General features: G+C 41.9%; 1 protein-coding gene across 1 annotated transcript; it reads left to right on the forward strand.

The window, feature by feature from the left end:
• Positions 1-1569: 1569 nt before the first annotated feature.
• Positions 1570-22824, forward strand: inpp5jb (inositol polyphosphate-5-phosphatase Jb). The gene is made up of 13 exons (XM_082553458.1): positions 1570-2456; positions 8784-9304; positions 10713-10820; positions 11075-11183; positions 13971-14087; positions 14904-15079; positions 16558-16669; positions 17028-17137; positions 17339-17534; positions 18641-18778; positions 18874-18957; positions 19038-19142; positions 19571-22824. The coding sequence occupies exons 2-13, from the start codon at positions 8796-8798 to the stop codon at positions 19904-19906; spliced, it is 2100 nt and encodes a 699-aa protein (XP_082409584.1). The 5' UTR covers positions 1570-2456; positions 8784-8795; the 3' UTR covers positions 19907-22824.
• Positions 22825-24480: the final 1656 nt, after the last annotated feature.

Here is a 24480-nt window from a genome sequence, read left to right on the forward strand (position 1 = left end):
TTTTGACTCATGCATTTTTAAGTACCAGTGAGACTCATGAGGTACCCTCAGGTGTTTCCACAGGCTAACGTAGAATTAATTAGTTTTTTTCCCCTCTTTGAATAAACCGGTATTTATGACAGTGAGTGCACTAGTTCCAAGTCTTTATTTTGACATTTATATGCAGTAAATACAATAACGATAATTAGAAGTAATGAAAAAACATTACACAAAGATACAGCATTATCACTGTATCATTGACCCATAACTAGGAAGTGAGTATATTACATGTTTAATAAGTGACATAAGGTACAAATGTGCAACACTGGGTGATGGTTTAGTTCATCAGGCAAAGCAGGTGACCCATATGACTTAAAACTAATTGGAATGAAATGGAATAAAACTATTGTGGTCTGGCGGGAGGCTAAATGCTGGGTTAGAATCTGGCCTGAGGCTATTTACTGATTGTCTTTCTCCCTGCTCTTCATTCTTTTCTCCCCTGTTCTATTATAATAAAGCCCCCACCCATCAATCAAAAGTAAGAAAGGAAACTTAAGAAACCTGCCCTGATTAAATTATTTAGAATAGTATAGTCCTTTTGTGTCATTGTACATGCTGTACCGGAATAAAATATAAATGGTAGATGGCAGGAATAAACAGCAAACAGGAGAAATATATACAACCAAGAGGAATATACACAACAATAAGACAAAGGCACACATTAGAGAACAATAGTTGCTTGGAAGCAGTGCAGAGATAAGACTTGGTCTGAGTAGAGTCCATGTGTGAGTGGCCTGAGTGATGAGGGTTTCTCAGACCATGGCTCAGGTTGGTGAGGAAGGTGAGCAGAGGTGGGGTGTGGGGGGCATAGTGTTTATTGACAGTCTGAGTGGCCCAGGGGAAGAAGCTGTTTATGAGTGTGAAGGTGTGGGACCTGTTTTTTCTGAGATAGGAAGATCTGGCGATCGCCTCCAGGGGTGGCAGAGAGCGGCCAAGGATTTTTTTGGTTGGTGTTAGTTTCCCTCTGCACAGCCTTCCTGTTCTCAGTTGTGGCCCCTGCGTACCCAACACCCAGGCTGTAGGAGACCATGTTCACCACTGAGGAGCCGTGGAAGGCCATTTATTGCCTTTTGTTGTTAATGGACAGTGTAAAAAGACATCTAAGAGGAGGAAGAACAGTGCAGCAATTTATGGAACTCCAGCTAGTGTCTCTAAGCAGTGAGATGAGATCTGAGGACTGTCAAAAATTGGTTTAAATAATATGCCCCGCAACAGAGTTTAGGGGTCACCACCATCTCACCCTATCCCTAGCATCCTCCTTTGTCACACCTGTGTCCTTTGTGGCATGTCCTCCTTCACTACATCCATGAGCTCTCTCCGAGGTCTTTCTTTTCCTCCTGCCTGACAGCTTCATATTCAGCATAATTGTGCCCAGTATATCCACTATACCTCCTCTGCACATGTCCACGTCATCTCAGCCTCGCCTCTTGAACTGTGTCTCCAAACCTCAGCCTGAGCTGTCCCTCTGATGTACTCATTTCTAATCCTGTCGGCCCTGCCTTTTTCTTAGTGTCACCAAAGCACAGGCGCTACCACTGTTGACCGGCAATGGCGCTGTTGCGCTTGGGGGCTGTGCCAAATCCTAAATCCACAAACAGAAAGAAGCACATCTGGGGGTTTGTTCAGCTGTTACTATAAAGAGCATTAAAATGACTCAGTCACTGCTATTTGATTGAAAGTTAAAGGCATACAAGCCTCGCTAATTTTCTCCCACGCTCTTCAACACAGTAACCACCAGACAGCAGGAGTGCGCCATCATAGAGTGAGAATACATAGATCTGACGTTCCTAATGTACGTTTTCCATCTTTCTTTTCTTGTCTTTTCTTTCTTTCTTTTTTTTTTAAAAAAACTTGCACCCTGACATTGTGCATCATTTAGTGTGTTCTCGTGGCAAACAGTGTACATCCGCGCGGAAGCCATGTTTGTAGTTGCAGCCTAATTGCCCAGTGTCCTTTCTGGTAGTCGCAGTTCTGGCAGACTCTGACTCACTCTGCACAGTAATCGTCCGCCAACATTGGCAGACAGCGGCTGCTCGTTTACGGAAGCGCTCTTGGTCGCTCGCGCTCTCTCATACCGTCCGGGACGTCTTCTGTAATTTGAAGCCTGTGTCTTTAAACACAAGAAGGGGGAATGTGTTTCTGAGGCATGTAGCCTGCCTGGCTAAACCCACCAGCTCCTCCTCTCTCCTACCTCCCGCTGAGGAAGGAAGGAAGGCGAGAAAAGCGCTTGAGATGCCGATGGTTTCATCAGAGAGGCGACTGGAAATAAAAGTTGAGCGCGTTTCTTTTTCCCCAATTTTTTCTTTCTATAATTTCCTGTAAATCCCCATCTTCCATCGGCGCTCCGGACAGACAGACAGACAGACTCTGCAGAACCCCAGCTCTTAAAATTTTTCGGCGCAGACGATCGCAAACAGGTAAAGGTGATAATTAATGAGACACGCATGCGTTATGTTCTCGATTGAAACCTATTAGGAGCTTCTGTTACACAACTTTCAGCTTTTCTTAAAACAGAATACATATAGAGACGCTTGCGTTACCGAGACATGAAGTGTTAATTGCTGTTACGCCTTAAGAGCAGCTGCAGAAAAATTCCAGAAACCTGACTTCGTTGCCGTGGATGTGTGCGTACACGTGCGCGCTACATCATTTGTTTATAATATGAAAGTATGACAAGACATTAACAAAAAAAAAAATTAAAATTAAAAACTGTCTTTCCACCTTTTGCATCGCTTTACACACGCATGCCCACAGGCTGCTTGTCATCTTTTCCACCCTCATCTCATACATAAGGGCTCACAAACACATGCAGACTTAGTATCTCAACTCAGATGTGATGCACAACACAGCACTGTTAAAACTGACCTTCATTCTCTTTTCCTGTCCTTGAAGGAAGAGTGTAATTAGGCCAAGTACTCGGCTGCTGTTCTTGTTCCAGCCGAGGTGTCACAGCCATCTGTGGCACAGGAAATGTGAATATTTACAGCAGGCTTACATGCAAGATTCTAATGTTTACATACAAGATATCAGATGAATGAAAAGCACTGTTGGCTTGTTAGGGATGTTTGCATATTACACAATGTGTGTGTGTCATTTAACTGACTCTTGTTATAAATGTAGCATTATGAGGTAAACCATTCAGTTACTTAATCCCTTACATGTAATAGGAGTTATTGGGGGTGGGGGGTGGGGGTCATGATAGAATGTCTCCACTCCGTATTTCAAAACAGTGTGTGTAATGTCAGCTCAAAGGACTGATTATTACTCAACGCTTGTGTCAGTGTATACAAGAATGATTACAGCGATGATGCAAAGATGCAGTTGCAGAATTTTGTGATTTAAATCAGTTTCTTTGGCTTGTATTTAAATACTGCTCAGGAAGGAAAACTGTGAGTAATGAACCAACGTCTCTGTGAGAGATCCTTTTGCTATCTTGCAAATGCAGACATTAGTCCACACGGTCAGAAGCTGTTTCACATTCCTTTAGCTACATTCATCTCAATTACTTGACAGTGTGCAACAAACATATGCATGAAGATAACTCGCTATATAAGATGCTGCTTTTGCAACATGGTGACCAATGTTCCCTATGGAGAGTCTTCGAAGCAGAAAGCTTTAGGAAGTGAATCTTTCCATTCGACTGATTTCTATAATTGGTAATGGACAGAACTGGAAATTGCAACTCACAACATAGTTTTACAGTGCAGACAGCGCACTGTGTGTTGTCAGCACGTGTCTTAAGTGTTAGACTGTAGGAGAAATCATAGTGACATCCTGCAGCCCTGGCTATGACCTGATCAGAAAGATGCAGCTCCTTGGATACAGAGGAGCGATACTCAGTGGCATTAGGACCTGGAGGAGCCATTTACAGCTGTGGCAGCAGCTGCCGGTGTCGTTTCAGTACGGGTCATCATTAGTATCCCTGTCACAGGGGCATATGGCTCTGGAGGCTCTCAACACCAATGTACTGCTTGGCTGTAACTCCAGCATTCAACACTAAAGAGGGCAAAATGTGACTGGCATGTCAGCTGGAATCTGTGTGTGAACAAGGAATAGGATAAAACATTGGCATTTCAATGTATTTAATTCCTTCTCCATTTGATCCAAAATATAGATATAATTTTTAATTAAGCCATGCTCTAAATGATTCCCTTGGTAGTTGGACTTACCTGTGTCAGTATTCCATGACTCGTCGCAGTGGCTTTTGTCAAATGAATGAGGGTCAGCTGAACAGACGTTAATGAACTTGTGGTGTAGTCGGGGGGCTTTGATGGTCAGCAAGGCAAAACAATTCAGAAAGCCAATTAAAGTCTTTAAGCCCGGAGGTGCTTGTATGGGGGAATGTGTCTGTAATGTAAACACACCAGAACCATTTTTATTAGACTGCATGCAAGCTGGGCACAGTAAATGAAGAGGCTACACTAAAGACAATCTAATATCCTCAAAATGCTTCTTAAGGGCAAAGAATTCAAAATGCTGGATCTAGTAGAGATCTTGCAAGTGAAGTAGTTTTTTTTAAGGCATTTATTTGTAGTTGCACAACTATGACATCACACCAAAGTGACTGGTCACTTACAATGTTGAACCTGGATCAACAATAATTATGATGATGTGGGAACAACGCCAACAAGTGGATATCAGATCGTGCACACAGTAATGTCAGTGGGGCTGTGTGGTTACCTCAGATTAAATTTAGAAGAGAAGCAATTAGGAAACTTTCAAAATTCTCCCAAATCAGTCTTGTCCATAGAGCCCGAGGTTTTCCACATTCACTGGTCATTATATTAGATACACCTATTCATATAAAAGCAAACATCTAATCAGCAAATCACATGACAGGAACTCAGGGCATTTGGTTATGTCAAGACGACCTGCTGAAGTCCAAACCAAGAATCAGAATGGGGAAGGAAGATGATTTAAGTAACTTTGAATGTGTCGCGGTTGCTGCTGGGCTGGTCTCGGTATTTCAAAAACTGCTGGTCTGCTGGGGTTTTCACACTCAACTATCACTCAGGTTTACAGAGACTGGTCTAAAAAAAGGGAAAATATTCAGTGATTAGAGGTTCTCTGGGTAAAAGTACCTTGTAGATATTAGATGTCAGAGGAACGACTTGATTACTTTGAGGTGATGGCAAGGTACCAATAACTCAAGTGTCCACTCCTCATAACCAAGGTATGCAGAAAAACATCTCTGAATATACATCAAACCTTGAAGCTGATGGGCTACAGCAGCAGAAAACCACTCCTGGTGCCACTCCTGCTGAGAACAGGAAACTGAGGCTACAAGTCACAAAATTGGACAACAGAAGATTGGAAAGACATTGCCTGGTCTGTTGAGTCTTGATTTGTGCTTCAACATTCAGATGGTAGGGCCAGAATTTGGTGTAAACTACATGAAAGCATGGATCCATCCTGCCTGTTGTCAATGGTTCAGGCTACCGGTAGTGGCGTAGTGTGGGGGGACATTTTTTTGGCACACTTTGTGCCCTTTAGTATCAACAGAGTATTCTTTAAACGCCACAGCCTGCCTGAGTATTGTTGCTGACCCTGCTCATCCCTTTATCACCAAAGTGTACCCATCTTCTAATGGCTGCTTCCAGCAGGATAGCGCACCATGTCACGAAGCGCAAACTATTTTTTGAACATGATTAGTTCACCTATGCCCACTTGTGGGGATAGGTTAATTGGATAATCCAAATTGTCACTAGGTGTGAATGTGCGAATGAATGTGAGTGCGAATGGTTGTCTGTCCCTCTGTGTTGGCCCTGCGACAGACTGGCGACCTGTCCAGGGTGTACCCTGCCTCTCGCCCTATGACAGCTGGGATAGGCTCCAGCGCCCCCCGCGACCCTGAAAAGGATAAGCGGAAGCGAATGGATGGATGGATGGATGATTAGTTCATTGCACTCAAATAGTCTCCATAGTCACCAGATCCAACAGAGCACCTTTAGGGTGTGGTGGAACATCATGGACGTGCAGCTGACGAATGTGCAGGAACAATGTGATGCTGTCTTGTCAAAATGGATCAAAATCCATCCATTCATTTCTACTTACCCTTTACAGGGTCGCAATGGAGCCTATCCTAGCTGTCTTAGGGCGAGAGGCAGGGTACACCCTGGACAGGTCGCAGGACAGAGACAACCATTCATGCTCACCTCCACGGTTGTGTGTTTCCAGTTAACCTATCTCCACTAACTGCATGTCTTTGGACTCTGGGAACACGCAAACTCCACACAGAAACTCCACCTGATGGTGGAATTGAACTCAGATCCTGGAATTTTTGCAGGACCTTGTTAAATCTGTGCAACAAATAATTAATGCAGTTCTAAAGGCAAAAGGAGTCCAATCAAGTACCAGCAAGGTGACCTTAGTACATTTGCTGTTAAGTCTATTTCTTTCAGCTGTAATTTTAAAAAATAGCTCAACTTCAATATTTTAAAACCTGAAAAATGATAATGATAGTGAAGTGTATGAATGATAGTGTATTGTTAGTTAATTGGTGGATCCCAAAACTGGTGTCAGTACTGTAATTCAGAGCCAGTGGTTTAAATCCCTCCACCCATCCATCCAGTTTTGGGTCATGGTTGACCTTGAGTCTATACCAGCTGTCATAAGGCAGTTACACCTTGGACAGGTTGCCAGTCTATCACAGAGCCACTACAAAAGATCAAAGTCCGTGTGTGGAAATAGAAGAAAAAATAGTGTGTGACTGTCATCCAAAACTGTATAGTCAGTGAATCCCACCAAAGAAGCCAAGGAGGCTGGTTGGAGCCTGCTGTTTGGGTTACACCACATCCTTCCTGGCTCTCTCAGCTCTCACCCCCTCAAGAGGCTGCATGTAAACACTATGACACATTTGTTATTATCAAATCATTCCACTCTCTCCTCTCTGAACGTGAGTGGAATAAAAATTGGCAGCCTGTCGTAATTGTTCCCAGAAAGGCAAATATTTGGCTCTTCCTCCGTCATGCAAGAAGGAAATGAGAATGTTAGAAAGATGAACTGAACTCGATCTAGATTTTCAGTCTTCTCTCTCATTTTTCATTTTTCCACATCTCTGAGCACTTGAACATACTTTACCATTGATTACAATCTCTGTATGGTTGTTGTGACGGTAGCATATGATGTCTTGCGTTGATAGTGGCTGTGAGGTGGCTGGCTGAGAGAAGACGACACAGAGCCTCAAGGGTCACCTTTTAGTTCAGATGGGTTAAGAGAGGAAAGAAATGGAACGTTTTTAGCTCGGGAGTAGTCTACATCCAAAAACGAAGCAGTTCGGTGTCCATACACTAAAGGTTGGAAGCCGGAACAACAGAATTTGGAAGATGGGGAGGGAAAGGATTAGAGAAGTGGAACGATAAGAGAGCAGGGGGGATTAAAGCCTGGAAAAATACACAGTGCCAGTGGGAAGTGTGAGAGGATCAATTTGGAGACATTCTGCAAAAAGACTCGGTGCTGTCGCTGAATGAAGGGCTGTCTCGCTTGGCTCTTCCTCCCGCTGCCCTCAGCTCGTTTTGCACCCACCCACTCCCACGTGTGCCCACTCACCCTCCTCCTTCATGCTCCCCCACCCGACTAAATGTCATACATGGATCATAAGAATACTTTATACCCAGTCAGGCACCAGGTTATTGGTGAACTGAAAGACCAGCATGTTAATGAGCACATGTGGAATACAGAGGTGACCCTCCTCCCTGCGTTAAAGCCACAACCTCCTGCTGCTCAAGGTCATGTGAATAAATACGAGGGAGCTGTGTTGCCTCTGTGTCCCCAATGATTCCTGTGATTTTCACCCAGAAGGTTAGGTTTGTCCTCACCCTCACTACCACCACCACCCCCACACGTTACACTTGAAACGCCACTGACTCGCAGATCCGTCACCGTTTTGTGCCCAAATCAGCTTTTTTTCCAGCTTGTCCCCGACCTGTCCCTAAGATTTTTACATGGTGCACATTTTTTGCACTTAGATTAAAAATTGTCATTTAAATGGGACTTCAGTAGCTTGTGCTGCTTTTGTATTTTATCAATCCACAGTCGAGAAACGCAAATGAGATAAGGACAATGATTGAATACGTCGTTGCGTGAATAAATGGCCTATTTGAATTTGTTATTTATCTCTCTGCAGCTTCCTCTCTCTGCGCTGTTGCTGTTGTGGTTTATTCTGGGCTGTTGCTTTTTGCTCTTCTGGACCGTGCAGTGGTTCCTCGTGTTAGTGTGTGACAGGTGCTTTGAGCTGATATGAACTGACTGAGTATCTCCCTGGTTACTGGAGGACGGGCAGGGGGCTTAGGTAGAAGCAGAGAGGATGATGAACTGCGTCCAGGCTTTTATTCACAAAATGTCCAATCCTGTAGCCACAGTAAGACAACATGCCTCTTTGTGTCTCGTTATGTATTATGCTCTTTATTCTGTTATGTGAGTTTTGTTTCGTCATTGTATTCGGTACATTCAGCTGTTTCCAAGGCCATAAGAAACCAGGTAATTGTACATTCATGATGCGGGGAGCCAGAATGACTCACTCAGTTGTTCTGCTGGGTCAGTCTTATGACGGCCTTTTAGTCATCAGCTGAATTGGTGTGTCATTTGTTAAAAAGGCTACAGGTTGTGTTGTGCAGTGTTACAAGTTCACTGTGTGCTTTGTTAGCTCCATTTATTACACAGCGTTATATTTTCTAATATATGCTCTAAAATACAAACGTAATGTGTGCCATCTGAGTTGATACAGTCTGTTTTTGTCGTCACAGAAATCTTAAGAAATGGACCAAGATAATCCAACCCAGCTCCAGACCTCAGAAGGCAACCCAAACAGCGAAGCAGCAGCTGTAACAGCAACTTCAGCTACGCCTTCAGATACGTCAGTTCTTGCCACCGACTCTAGCACTGGCCAACACGCAGTGCCTGCCAGGCCTCGGCGGCCGCAGAGGACTGCCAGAGTTGAGGGCTCTGTAGATATCTCTGAACTCAAAGCCGAGCCCAAAGCAGAATCCACTGCACTGCCTAACCAGGAGGAGTGTGACCCTGATGGCAATGTGGCCAGTCATTCCAAACCCTCTCACCCTTCAGCAGTCAAGCTCTCAGAAGAGTATACTGGGCCCGGCATTAAGGCTGGTCCTAAAGGTCCAGGCCACCACCCAGTAAGAGCTGCCTCCGTGCCCCACCCATCTGCCAGCAGGCATGTGCCTCATCACCTGAACCCTCATGCACAGAGAGCTCTCTCTGTGGCAGGTACAGCTGACACTCAGGCGCAGACTGTGGAAGACTTCAGGCAAGTTTCCTGTGTGTGTGTGTGTGTCTGAGCATGCCTCGGCAGGCCCTGTCCTGCCCAGACAGCTGAGACAGATTAACTGTGGCACACATCACATTTATTTATATTCATTGATAGTGACACTGGAAGGTTGCGATTATAGTAAACATGAGGCCAAAGTGTGGCAAGTTTTTGCAGAATGATGTCACTGTATTTTTATTATCATTGTTTCTGTGTGTAAAAATTTGGGAATAATGGCCTGAATATTGAAAAGTTTCATTATAGACATTTAATGTTTTTATAAATTACATGATAACCCATTTACGAAGTGAAACCATGTTATTGAAGTTGCTTTGGCCTAGTCACAGTTGCTGCGCATCTACAAGCCCCTTGGCAACCCACCTCCACCCCACTGCACCTTCCTTGCTGTGTCAGGCTCAATAATTGTTGTTGTTGATGCCTGGGCTGTTCTTACTTGCTGGTTGTACTGCTGCTGTGGCTTCAGAGGGATAGCAGCAGAGCCGTAACACCAAATATCAAGGTTGTAGTAACACTGATTAGTGGATCCTCAGGGGATCGTTTTTTATAGAAGCACAAAAATTAAGCTAATGATAAGAAGTTCAATGAAGATTAATTTAATGATAACACTATTAGATGCTGAGCACTGTAAAAAGCAATTAGCCCCCCTGCATTAGGAAGAGGTTTCATACTTATTGGTATGCTTAAAAGTTTTGATGTTTAAAGTATAGTATCAGATTATGAGACGTGTCCTTTATTTAGGATGAAGAGAGGTGACGGTATCCTCACCACATCTTACACCCTTGGATTTGTTTGGCATATAAAGTAGAAACTTTAGGATCTAGGCATGTTATACTCCATTAAAATCCATTTTCTCAGTATTGCATGTAACTGGATCCTGGCCCAGTGTACACTCTGGCTGAGAGACAGGGTTTACCCTGGAGGTCTCTAGTCTTTTAAAGAGCCAATTAGAGCTACAAAGACAAACATGTCCTCACATTTACATTTATATGAGTGATTTAGGTTTTATTTACTTTGTATGCATGTCTTTGAGTGGCCCAGGTGCTGGGAAACAATATTATCAGTTTGTCTGTTGCGGCTGGCTTTCAGTGCCATTTATTTTAATTTGATATTTTTTAAGTAATTTAGTAAAGTTTTCCTGAGTATGAATCAAAATGAGTGACTTTGTGAAGCTAAAATAAGCCTGTTCTGTTTAAGTGATTTGTAGACGATGTCACGTAATGTTGAAAGACGGTCAAGGCTTTGCATTGTAGTGAAACATCGACTGAAAGCATTATTGTCGATGTGATCTGCTGTTGCATTCACTGTAGGTTTGTCTGCAGGTTGCGATACAGGTGAGCAGGAGATGAGTGTTTGCAAGAGTTTTTTATATAGCGCCCTTTTCCAACAGGCTGCACATCGTCACTTGGAATGTGGGTTCAGCCACACCACCCGATGACATCACTTCTCTGCTCGGGCTGAATGTGGGTGACGGAAACACAGACATGTACATCATCGGGTGAGTGTTTTGCCTCGACTATCTCATTTGTTCAGCATTAAAGCCGATTGGCCTGTTTATATGCACGTCAGCGCTGCAATACAATGCATCTAATGAGCAGTCAGGCCCAGATTTGAATGTCTCTCTCTCCTTATGGAAAAAACAAAAGTGCTTTGATTACATTATCAAAGCACGCTCTCATTAGCTCCTTTTCCTTGTCTGTCTGCTCTTGACCCTTTTACCCTGCTCTGTGTCTTTTTTTGTTTTTCTTCAAGGCTGCAGGAAGTAAACTCAATGATTAACAAAAGACTGAAAGACGCCCTCTTCACAGACCAGTGGAGCGAAGTCTGCATGGAGAGACTCAGCCCCTTTGGTTATGTGCTGGTCAGTAATGGCTTCTGTTGTAAACACATATGCACACTCTTATGGTGAAGTGCTCAACAGCTTAGATGTATCGTGGGATTCCTGACGAGCTTGCCGCTTCTTACTCTCTCAGCTCATTTTGTTCCCTGAGCAACGGATGGGGTGATAATTTGCTAGAAGCGTGTAATGTCAGCGAATCTGTTATCTTATCCTGTCTGCCAGGCTGCTAATGTCGAGCTCTTACTGACTGTCGGTCTCCCTTTTTGAACCTTCAGACCTGTGCCCCTCTTTCTCTGTCTATAGCTACATATACCGATTGTAGGTGTACTAATATAGAAGATGGGGATAAATACTATCTTAAGATCTCCAGTAGGTTTCATGTGTTACTAGGAGTTACGAAAATACCGATTCGTTTTATTAAATTAATTTTCCATCATATTTCATTCCAGTACGCTCATACACACAGTCCCACACACCAGCGCACACTCTTCAGTCTCTCCTTATAGACAGCGTAGCTCACATAGATAAGTCAGTCTGAGTACAAGTAGAAAAAATTCCATGTAGTCCATAAAGTCCATAAGTCCATAAAATCCAGAGATAAGAGTAATGCAAATCCACAGTTTATGATGAAAAAGATAGTGTCTTTGATGATGAGAAAAAATTACCCAGCAGCAGGAAAAAAGAGAGAGAGGCTCGTCATCCCCTCTGATCTTCAGTAAGTTCAGCCCACTTTTATTTCCACTGGTCGCTTTATTTAGCGGCTTGTCCTCAGTCTCCTGAAGCCCCTTTTGCAGTATTTCCACCTTTATTTTTTTTAACTCCTGTTCCTGGTATTCACCACAAAATAAAAGGTACTACTATTATAGCTCATAGATGAGATATAATGATGCTGTAAAGATTAAGCATAGTTAACTACTGTTTTGATAGGAAAACAAAAGTCAAGAAAGGGGATTCTTATGTGGAATAAGTGTTATGCACATATTTCTAGTATATATTGAATATTGTTTCAAAATCAAATACGACATTAAAGGAATAAAAACATTATTGTCAGATAAAAAAATCAGACCTTTTGATTTCATTTGTATTGTTTGTGTTTAAACGCTGTGGTCGGTGTTTGTCTGGCTGCGTCTGCAACAATGCTTGGCTCAGTTGGCATGGTGAGCCAGGCCGCGTGAATCAGCTGTCGAGTTGAAAGAGCTAGACAAACGTCTCCCAGGGTGCTGTTTTATTTTTGGATCTCGTTGTTGTCAGTGTTGATGGGCCTCTGACAGTGTGACTGATGCTGTCCTCTGGCTGTCTCGCAGTCCTGCTACGTTAGTTTAAACCTTGTTAATGATCATCGCGATGTGACCTTTTTTAAGTTTCTAGTAGAAATCAATGCCGTGAACAGGTCGTGGGGGTTGTCAGGCTAACAAGTAAAGTGAGATGCACGGTTGTGGCAGTAGGAAGATGTTTAGTCATGACAAAAGAAACGTAGTAACGAGACACACCATCTATACTTTCTGCCTTGAGATACTCTGCTCGCTGTGACTCATTGTTGGGTTCAAACTGACTGTTCAAGGAAGCCTTTTCTTGTGCAGTGCAGCTTCCAACACATTTTTTCGGGCCATTCACTGCACGGTTTCTGCTGATGTTCACCATAGTTCCTGTACAAGTAAGCTACAATTTAAGTGCTCTGAATAGCAAAGGCAGTCTGGCCTTTCTGATTGCAACGTGGTTTAATCCACTAAATGCAAGACTTCTCTTTTTCTGTGTTTCTGTGTCCATCTCTGTTAGAGATGATAAAGAATGCACTAAACTTTTTCCAAATAGCATCACACTCACAGCTCATTTCTTTAGTCATGTTTGTGCTGTACAAGGTCAAACATACGCTGCTGGACTCATGGCCCCGCTCTGTCTCTGTCTCTCACACATTTGTCTTTGGGCTTTAATGTCTTTTCTGTGCTTGGTCAAAATGTGGCTTGGCAGCCTTCAGCAGATTTCTGTTTTGTTTTGTTTTTCTTTGTTTAATTATGATGATGGGAATTTATGTTCATCCACAGTGTATGCAGGCCAAGGTACCCTCTCCTCAGACTTTACCCAAGTGCACGCAGACCCAATCGTTATGTGTCCTCACACAAATGACAAAAAAAAGAAGTTGGTCCACTTTACGGTTCACTAGAATCCATTATGCAACAGCCAGTTAGTGTGCAAGCAAGAGGATCTCCTGTCACGCGGAGATGTATGCCTCCATTTCCACCCGCGGGCATTTAGACTGGGTGTGATTGTGCTTCTTCAGACTGTGGATGGGGGTTGGGATGTGTGGACAACTGGAGAAGGCAGCGGGGAGGAGGCATGGACATGGGAAGGGTTGACATCTCGTGTAAATGGCATGTAACATTCCTCACTGTCTTGTACTGAACAAAAATAGCACCAGAGGTGCACTAATGTCAAATCCTGCATATTATCATGAAACGCTTGGTGGGATGTTGAAGGGCTTTGAGAAAGGTAAGGGGCAAATATCAAAGGTTTTAGTGGTTTTTTTAACCTCAGTAAGTGTAGATGCTGTGGCAAAAGCTGCCCGGGGCTTCATGTGAAGTAGCTGTTGAACTAGACCACATGCTCCTGCAGGCCAAAATGGAAATGCAAGTTGGTAAAAAGAGGACGAGTGCGAGGGATGCCAGGAGATTTTATATTCATGTTGTAAACCTGATGTGCAAGTGAACTTTACAGCTGCTCTCCTTAGCGAATTATGCAAAGCATGTCCTCATAACTCTGCTGTCTATTTACATTATCCCGTCTAATTCTTCATGGCTTTCTCTTCTCTAGGTTACATCCCAGCGGATGCAGGGAGTGTTACTGCTGGTTTTTGCCAAATATTTCCATTTGCCGTTCCTGCGTGGAGTCCAGACTGAGACCACTCGCACAGGCCTGGGGGGTTACTGGGTGAGCTGGCTACTGACATTTTGTTGTGACCAGCACTGCATTATGGAAACTTCCCACGTAAAAACAAAGCACTACAGAGAAGTGGACTATATCTCGGTTTTATTTTTAGGCTGGTATCTCTTTCCCACGTACCCTCATATAGAAATGGGACACACCAAATATCTGCACATCAGCTCTTGCACTTTGTTAGTCAAACATGGCTTCATCCAGTTTTATGTAAATATAGAGATAGATGCTGGTATCTTGCAGCAAGCTGTTATTAACATTTGGAAAAGTCAAGCATAAAAAAAATGAACCAAAGGCAAACTGCTGGCTGGAGTGATATTCCAATCTAATAATTTTTTAATGTGTTTTAAGCTTGAAAAGTAAAATATATTTTTACCAAAAAGCAACTGCTTTACAGCAGTTTTGTCAACAAGCACAGTTTTATTTAGAAAGGAGGTTAGTTGCAGCATTTCTACGCACACTTTTTTCAAAAGTAAAATTCTCATTTTATAAACTCAAATGACATCGACGTGTACTGTGGGTTTTATAACGCACCATCTTTGGTGTTGTTGTGGGTCAGAACAGTGGGAAGTTGTGTGCCGACTCATCTTGACCCCACCTTTGTGCTCTCTGCTGTTATCATTAAATATTGATATTGTCCCTCGGTATTCCTTAATGAGTGAACTTCCTGTTTGTGGCTGAGACACATATAATACAGTGGAAAATCGTAGCATGCTAATTACTGTTTTTATTGGCTTTTTAATCACTAATAACATACATTGAAGTCATTTGTTTCCACTTAACTTCTCTTCTGCTTGCTCCTTGCTACAGGGGAATAAAGGTGGAGTGAGTGCCCGCATGTCAGTGTACGGTCACACCATCTGCTTTCTCAACTGCCACCTCCCAGCTCACATGGAAAACTCAGATCAGCGGATGGAGGACTTTGAGAGCATCCTGCAGCAGCAGCAGTTTGAGGGCCAGGCTGCCACTGGGGTTCTTGACCATGAGTATGTCAGTTCACAGAAACACAGAAACTTTAGGTTAATGTATAAGCTATGACCAAAAGTCAGACGCTACTTATTCGCTCTCTCACGTCGGTCCATTAAGGCTGAAACAGTTGCAGAACCCCAGAGTTTGACTTTCAAAAGGCAGGATTCAACATTATGGATGAGCTAATGAGAAATATCTCTGCGTCTGTCAGTTGCATTGTAGCTCCTTTTGCACCTTACCTCCTCCAAACCAGCATGTTTTCTTCTCAGCAGACACATTCTCAGCATTTTCTCCTGGAAGTCTAAATGCTTATGATTATGTGGTGATTGTAGGTTACAATCGTATGTAAAGTTTTCACAGGACTCTCTGCAGTCCTGTGACTAAGCACACCACATCATTCACTAGCTTGTAGAATCACCTTCAGCAAGAATAAGATGAAACCATATTTGTTTGTATGACTTTATCCGTCTCTCTCGTCATTGTGGAAGAACTTTGGTTTGGTTTTCTTAACATCGTTGCATCAGTTCATTGAGGTTTGCAGGCATTCATTTATGCACAGATCTCTTAAGGTCCTCTCACAGCATTTCAATCTGGTTGAAGTCTGGACTTTGACTGGGCCATTAAAGTAGATTTTATTGCTGCACTTCAATTCATTGTCCTGTTTCATGACCCAATTGGGGCCAATCTTTAGCTGTCAGACAGATGGCCTCACATTTGACTTTAGAATACCTTACCTAAGTGACTAGAAGATGCCTGGGTTGCAAAACTGTGCTGTGCTTTAATGCCAAACATCTGCACTTTGGTCTTGTCTGTCCAAAGGAAATTATTACAGAAATTGTCAAGAAATTTATCATTTAACATGTTGACTGAGGCCTGGGAGAGTCTCAGGTGTAGCTTTTGGGTTTTCTGCATTTTCTCTGAGCGTTGCACAGTCTGATGTTGGGGTCAGTTTGCTGGGACATCCACTCCTGGGAAGATTGTGGCATTGTGTTAGCATACACTCGAATGATCCAGACCTGCAAACTGCCAGAACTCCATCTTTTCAACGTAACAGTATGTTATGCTGTAAAATTTGATTGCAAAGTGGGCTATAATTTGATGAGGTTTCCCACTGTCGGTGCGAAGCTGTGGCATCTGTGATATGATGAGTGGTAATATTGAGTTTCTCGCAAAGTAAAGCAATCTAGTACCTTAGGAACTATCTTTCTGAATCTTTTCTTGTAAATTTATGATTTTATAACCTAAAAAAAAATCTACTCTTTTTTTTTTCTCTCATAAATTTTTAGGTCTTGCCCAGGAAACTGTTTTCTCTGAATATAACCTTCATCTCCATCCTCATTTTTTTCCCCTCTATATGCTGTATGTATCTGTAAGATCAACCTAGTGTTGTTTTTCCATGCTCGTGGTTTCTGAGGGAAATAATTACACAGTCATTGAGGTAACTTAAAGCGTCACATTTGTTTGAATTCACAAAATGACTCCTTTTTTTTTTCAGTGTGGTGTTTTGGTTCGGGGATCTTAATTTCCGCATCGATGACCTGGAGATGCAGGTGGTCAAATCAGCCATTGATAACAACAAGTTTTCAATATTATGGGAAAAGGATCAGGTAAAACCAAACGTTTATATGTATGCAATTATTGTACCTCAGCTCATCTGCATGTGGCCTTCCTCAGAAGCACTAAAAGTTCTCATCTCATAGCAACTGAGGAGTGTGTATATTGAAATTCTATCCATATTTATTTTTCTTATTATTATTTCAGTGCATTCAGCCTGAAATGAATGTAAAACTGTATAGAGAAGTTCTTTATTTTATGAGACGAAAGCTGAAATGATGTTAGTCAGGAAGTGGTGCAGTGTGTAGGGAATGCCACTAGAGGGTGATACAGAAACACACTATTCCCATGAGCAGCGTCAGTAATTGCTGAAGTTATGTGACGTCTTCTGATTGGTACTATGATTTACAGCTAAACATGGCCAAAGACAGCGAGACAGTGTTAGAGGGATTCCAGGAGGGACCGCTGAAATTCCCTCCTACCTACAAGTTTGATGTTGGAACAAATACATACGACACAAGGTTGGTGATGCCGGGGGTGCTTTTATGAATTCTAGGCCACTAACCAGATACCTTTAACACACATCCTCTGAAAGGCTCTTGCTGGCTTAAATGAATCCTTACAGTTCGTATTTTATCCTCGATCTAGTGGTTTCAAACATGGCGTCATTTATTTCTTTATTTTTGCCATGCCCCATCTTTTTGTTTCTGGAAACTTCCCAGTGGGAAGAAACGTAAACCAGCTTGGACTGACCGGATCCTGTGGCGTCTGAGAGCCACGGCACCTGCTGGTGCAGGGAAGCGTGGCTCCATTTCAGGGCTAACGAGTGGCGCCAAAGTGACGCAGCACAACTATCGAAGTCACATGGAATTCACCGTCAGTGACCACAAACCAGTTTCTTCCATCTTTACTCTTCAGGTGAGAAACACTAGGGTATGTCTGTGCAGGCTCTCAGTCATCCAGGTCATGGTTGTTTTAGGATCCGAGGGTACGTTATGAGGATGATTGTGAGCAGTATTAGGCCTTTGCATCTTTGAAATTAGTCTGTAGTTGATAATACAATAAATACATATTCTATTGCTAATCAGAGTAGTTTGGCTAGAAATGTAGCATATTTATGATAAAGTCAGACAATGAAATAAAGAAAATATTTAAAGAATATATACACATGCTAAATGAATTTGGAGCGGGCTTTTGATACCATACTATTTTTGATAAATAAAATTCATATATCTGTCTCACCTGGAGGGCTAAACAGGGCTTTCCTCTGCTCTGACAGTTATTTTCAACAGGTTTGTGTAGACAAATGCCAGATAGCTGTTAAACTAACAGCAGCTAACCGCTCTGTGTTCATAGCTACTAGCAAAGTATAGACTGTCACATTGAACATAGTTCTTTAAACCTTACTATAAAATCGCATTGACCAAATCAAACCAATTCATCCTACTTCACAACAAATCAGATTCCCGTTGGTGGTTATTTTAAACTGATGTTACACACAGGTTTTGATTAGACTCAAAAGATGACTGTCTCGTCAGCTGTGCCCTACTTGCCTGACTACAGTAACCCTTAAACAAGTGATTGTAAATAACTAACATTAGGTCTTACCTTTGCTTTCATATTGATTTTGCTGTCCTTCACCTACTCGATTACACCATTATTGACCTTTTCCGAGTGATATAAATAGAACTGTCTGTACTTCTGTAGACTTTCATCCCGGTGGTACAGATTTCTCCTCACAATACATAAATGTGCTAAAGTGGAGCTTTTACAGGGAGAATTTCATCTCACAAGTGCCCAAATCTGCTGTTTGTTTAATCTGTCTTAAGAAACAGAAATATAACAGGCTTATGTTGCAATGCTGTGGAGGTCCAGGATATCAGAGCAGTGTTTTTAGCCTCCGCCGACAGGCACATGACTGACATTTTAGATGAGGTCTATCCTCTGCTCTCATTATCCTTTAGGACATCGTGGAAACCTCACAGCACTTTGGTATTAAATAACTATGATAAGTGTCTTTGTAGTTCCCATACAAGGTGGATCTTCCCCTGGTCACAATCATAGTGGAGGATGAGTGGAACAGTGTTGCTGATGCCACAGTGATATTCAAACTGGCACCCAACTACTCTCGCAGTTCTTGGGACTGGATTGGACTTTTCAAGGTAACAAACCAATACGTGAAATTAATACTACAACAAGTAGGTTGAGCATGACAAGTAATCCTGTGTATTACTGATTTTACTGACTTCTCCCATAGGTGGGTTTCAAACACTACAAAGACTATGTGGGATATGTGTGGGCCAAGCAGGAGGAATCAGATTTTCTTCGACAGGAACATCAGGTAATCTGGATGCACGTAGGCTTCAATACAAGGATAATTTTCTTTCACATTTAATGAACGTCTTATCGACTGATTTCCAGGTAACCTTTACTGAGGAGGAATTGCCTAAAGGCTCAGGAGACTTTATCTTGGGTTACTATAGCAACAACATGAGCAGCATTGTGGGTGTAACAGAGCCATTTCAGGTAATTGCAACCCACTGCTTGTTTGACGTGAAAACAGCCAAATGCTCTTTCCTTATCCATATCATAACTATCATATCTGATATCATATCTCACAGTACAATAATATTGAATGGATTGCATTGTTGTATTTTGTCATGTTTCTCAGGTCTTTGTCTGAATTTCTACGAACATTATTGCTAAGGATTGTCTTATTGCATTGGAGTCACACTGGGTTAAATATGTACACTTGGGTTTTAAGGGGTATTTATTATTTTCTTCTTCTTTTTTTTGGGTTGTATGGAAGCCCCAAACGCAATTTCATTGTTCTTGACAATGACAATAAATAAATAAATACTAAATACTAATACTTTGGTGTTCTCATCTGCATCTGTACTCTTTTTATTTCACGTTTTCCACTTTTACTTACACTCTTTTCCATCTGTCTTCAGATCCTGCTTCCCACCTCAGGCGATGACACGAGCTCTTCAGACAGCTCTGATGTCACTTCAGAAGATGACAGCACTGTTGTCATGAAGATGAGGTCCCGCAGTCCTAGCCCACGTAAGAGCAAGCACCGCGGCCATCGCAGCGGCAGCCGAAGCCGCAGCCGCTCTGGCAGTCCTCACCAGGTCAAAATGAAAGAGGTTGATGTCACCAAGGCTCCTCCATCAAGCACCACTGCAGAGACAGAGTGCAAGTCCATTAGAGGCCCAACAGAGGGCAGTAGCAGCCAGCTGTTTGGTCCTGAGGAGCAAGAGAAAAACTCACAGGATCCAGGAGTGTGAGCCCGGTTGTGTTTACAGCTCACATTAAAAACCTGTTGTGTCTTTAAAGTCATGCATCCACCTCACTGTAAAGTTTCTGTAGAGAAAATTTACAGTTTCCGATGCCATCCTTTTCAGGAATAGCCATCTGGTTTGTCCAGGAGGTTTACTTTGCCTTGGGTTGTTTCAGTAAGCTGTGCACATGCATGTCTTTTATTTGTAAACCCTTCACTCTCTGCTGTGTTTCTTCTCTCTTCGTCCGTTCTCAGGTGTGGTCAGCACAGGGAGCTGACACCTTTCATGAGAAACTACTCAAGGATTTTTGCTCACTTAATACTTCATAGGAACCATCTTTACTGTTTTTCGACAGTGCTTTGATGTTCCTAGCAGTCATGTCAGCTCACTACATATACGATATTTGGATTATAACTTATACTCGACACAGATATTCCACATAATTCACTCAATGTTTGCTGTAGTAATGGATCCATTATAGAACAAATCCTATCATACAGATAAGATTTAATTCAAAAACAATCCATAAAGTTATCACCAGCTCTGGAAACAGTCACATTATTAGTTTCTGCAATCGGAGACAGATGTGCAGCATACAGTTTGACTTGGTGATGTGGTTCTAACCTAGCACACATTATACTACAAAATATCCAGGGAGCATTTCAAATGATCCACCAGTGGGAATAAATTCCCTCGAGGGTGCATAAAAGCTGAGCAGAGCCAAAGTACGCGGAGGCTGTAATTCAGGGGACTCGGACACTAGCCACGGCGTCAGAACAACACACACCAGTGTAGAGTGAACGCGAGTGTAAGGACGTTTAAATAGGCCGCCATGTCCACGCAGTGCGTATGTGATGGGTGTGGGAGGCTAGCTGTCAGCTGACACAGCATAGCTGTCTTACAAAAACTAGCTGATTGATTGCTGGCCACTTACTGCTGGACCAACTGTGGCAACGCCTACAGCAATACCTGACTCACCATGAATTGCTTTTTACACACAATGCTTGGTGTGAGTTAATGAGCCGCACTGCTTTTGCTCACAGCAAACAGCTGTTAATTTTTAAGCAAATTAACAACATGAATAACAACATGGATCTTTTATTTAATTTATTTTTCGCATGGTGTTTAAACCCAAAATCAATACATTTCTCATCTGGATATCTCATAAAAATGTGAGCAGGAACTCTACTGTGTAGAGCCACCATAGGGACTTGTATTGTACTGTAGGTCAGCGGTCCCCAACCTTATTTGCGCCACGGACCGGTTTACGCCCGACAATATTTTCGTGGACCGGCCTTTAAGGTGTTGCGGATAAATACAACAAAATAAAACTAGTACCGGTACCGAAAAAAAGAAAATTTATTCATAACACACGTGAAAAGACCCAGGAAAACCGAGTAAACGATAAAAACGATAACGAAATAACGCTGAAAACCGATAAAAACCCTGAAAACTATACATTTCACACCTGAGCCTCAACTCTCGCGGCCCGGTACCAAACGACTCACGGACTGGTACCGGTCCGAGGCCCGGGGGTTGGGGACCGCTGCTGTAGGTAGTATAATACAAAAAATGACTTGCTTCACTTTTGTGAAATATCATGTTCATTTATTTTCTTTATTAAAGAAGTGGAGTGGTCCTATCAGATACTTTACTTTCACTTTAATTTGATGCTTGTTTTCTCTCTTGCTCAGATCCACCCTTAATGATCCAGGTGATTAGCTGACAGTGACAGTAGTCAAAATAGTTGTGTTAGATTGCTACTGTGTGACCTATTAGACACTTTATACTGTTAAGCACTTAGCATAGGACAGTGTATACTACTGTAGCTGTAACTCTGTGTGTGTGTGTGTGTGTGTGTGTGTGTGTGTGTGTGTGTGTGTGTGTGTGTGTGTGTGTGTGTGTGTGTGGCTGAGGCAGTGAATGGGGTCTGTCTGCATGGTTTGCTGCTGTGGACATACTGTACATTCCAGTACTGTGGTTTTTGTGCCGTAAAGTGCTGTTTTTGACTTCCCTTGTCATAATAGTGGCCGTGAAAATTGTTAGAAAAACTTGGTAAGGGCAGTAAAAAAAATTACTTAAGTGTATGTGTTAGGTGATAAACTGCTGAGTAGTTATACTTGCTGAAATCTGGAGCTGTTTGAAACACTTCATTGTATTTAAATGTAATTCTTTGGTTTTAAAATGGGAAAGAAATCTATTGGACCTTTATTGGAAATAACGTGTAAAGACAAGTCTCACATTTTAGATAGTAGATGATCATGTTCTGTATTGCAGTCAATGCCAGTGACTATGTATTGTGAAATATTAATGAAAACTGTCTACAGAATGTTATTATTTTGTAATTTATGTGGCAACAATAGAAGAAAATATATGTGAAGGATAAATATGAAGTATGGTAGAAATGATCAAATAGGAGACAATCTATGCCGCAAAGATTATTTTACTGAAATTCTGTATTTATTTTCTTATTTAACTGTAAAATGAGCCTAAATTCTGCTGGCCAGCAAGGGAGCGTTATTTCTACTGAAACAATATTACAGAATATTGATAATAATTATTTTTCTTTTTTTGACAAATGATGATTTCTCCACTTCACATATTAGTAATTTCATATCAAATTCTGCTTTCACTGTCAGACGTGTAGATTGTTAAGTGTACAGGTGTTCGTATAATTGTGAACGAAACTACAACAATACAGCAAGCCTGTGTGATCCTGTGTTGGCCTAGGATGATGGTTTATCTCTGATCGTCTAATCACAGAAGCAGGAAGTTTGTTAAAGGGTTGCTTGCTTTATCCTCCAACCAGGAAACTAGTGCAATACTGTCCAAAGAAATAATATTCTCCCTTTCAAGTTGTCTGTCTGTTTCTTTAATTGTTTCATATTTAATATCATTGTATTAAAAAATGTGTAACTATCTTATCATGTTTTATCGTTCAGGTTAATTAGTTTGAATGAAAGGTGTTTGTTTTTGTTTTTTCTGAAAACTGTGTCTATGGGAGAGAACACAGAGAATGATACAGACAAAAAACAGTGAGTTAACTTGCAAAATACATTATAAAATGCAGTAACACAGTAATGTACCAAAGTACAGCACCATGCATAAAGTACCTGCTTTTTTTTTCTCCTACGACAATGGTTGCTTTTTCACTCCTTTTCAGTCCAGACTTTATCTTGACCATTTTCAGAAGAATGTATTTTCGTTTGAGCCACTTAATACTGCCTTATGAGTCTTTTTTTTATTTTTATTTTTTTAAAGGGACCTTACTCAAGGAATTAACCAGTGTTGTGTCCACACGTAACAGATGAGAAACAATTTAAAATTGCATCTTTAGAGACTCTGTTAGGAACCTTTTCCAAAAACATATATTTTTCTTCCCAAAAAATCCCAAAGACCACAGTTTAACAGGCATAAAATAGTATTTTTCTGTAGCATGGTGTGCAGTGTGTCCTGAAAAAAATATGAGGAAACTGGATAGATGGAGGAGAAAGGCAGAAGACGCAGGTCCAAAAAACTATTTGCGTGAAATGAAAGTCATGCTGTTAAGAAACAGGAAGACACAAGATCCGAGAGATGCAAATGACCCTTCAATGGAACCATGTTTGCTGCAGCCTCCTTAGAAATGGTCTCTGGTGACTGTTTCTCAATGTCGTTCTTAAGGAAGGGAAACAAGACATAAAGGCTAACGTAATGGAGGTCAGGAGTGAGTGTCTACACCCACATGTAAAACATAGTGGAGGCTGCATGGTTTGGAGCTACATTTCAGACAGTGGCATTTGGATCGTATTCAAATTGATTGAATTATAAAGATAAGTATCGTATCCACCATGCAGTACCATCTGGAAAGCAACTGATTTGCAATGGCTTAATTATTCAGTGTGACAATTATCCCAAACACACTGCCAGTGTAGCAAAAGCATACTTGGATAGAACACGACACAATGGCACACAATCAGTCATGGATTGGACCTCCCCAGAGAATAGAACAAAAGGCACCCAACAAAGAAGTGCATTGAATGTCCTTCAAGAAACCTGGAGAACTATTCTTGAAGGCTACTTAAAGAAATTACAAGAGAATTTCCTAAGAGATTTCATGCTGTGCTGGAAAATAAATGTGCTCATACCAAATATTGACTTTTAAGCCCACTGGAATTGTACAAACTCTGTTTTTGCCTTATGTTGTTATGTATGCTTGCACATGTTTAACAAGCTTAACCATACACTGAAAACTATATTTCTTTCCCATTTTACTAGCAAAACATAAAGAAAATGTTACGGATTCAAATATTGGGGATGGATACAAGAGGAAAAACCAAAAGAACAACACTGGTCCGGCCGGGTTGAGTCAAAAGATGATTTTAATGATCACACGCGTGGGAGATGGACACCGTACGCAGACAGCATCAGATCTCAAAATGGTGGAGCATTGATCAACCTCTTATAGCCTCTAGTGGCCCCCACCTAATCATAAAAGCCTGAACATTCACATGCTTTCTCTCACTCAGCGCCTAAGCTACGACCTTGGCTCCCTGTTTATCTGCTCCTGCTGAGATGGGGCAGAAAACTCCAGTATGTTC

The sequence above is a fragment of the Aulonocara stuartgranti genome, assembly GCF_965226115.1.
Source record: "Aulonocara stuartgranti genome assembly, chromosome: 12".
Lineage (NCBI taxonomy): Eukaryota > Metazoa > Chordata > Actinopteri > Cichliformes > Cichlidae > Aulonocara > Aulonocara stuartgranti.

Coding starts and splice junctions, on each gene's coding strand:
- inpp5jb (XM_082553458.1), top strand. CDS start 8,796: ATGGACCAAGATAATCCAACCCAGCTCCAGACCTCAGAAGGCAACCCA. Junction 10,821..11,074: donor ACAGACATGTACATCATCGG/GTGAGTGTTTTG, acceptor TTTTTCTTCAAG/GCTGCAGGAAGTAAACTCAA. Junction 17,138..17,338: donor ACAAATACATACGACACAAG/GTTGGTGATGCC, acceptor GAAACTTCCCAG/TGGGAAGAAACGTAAACCAG.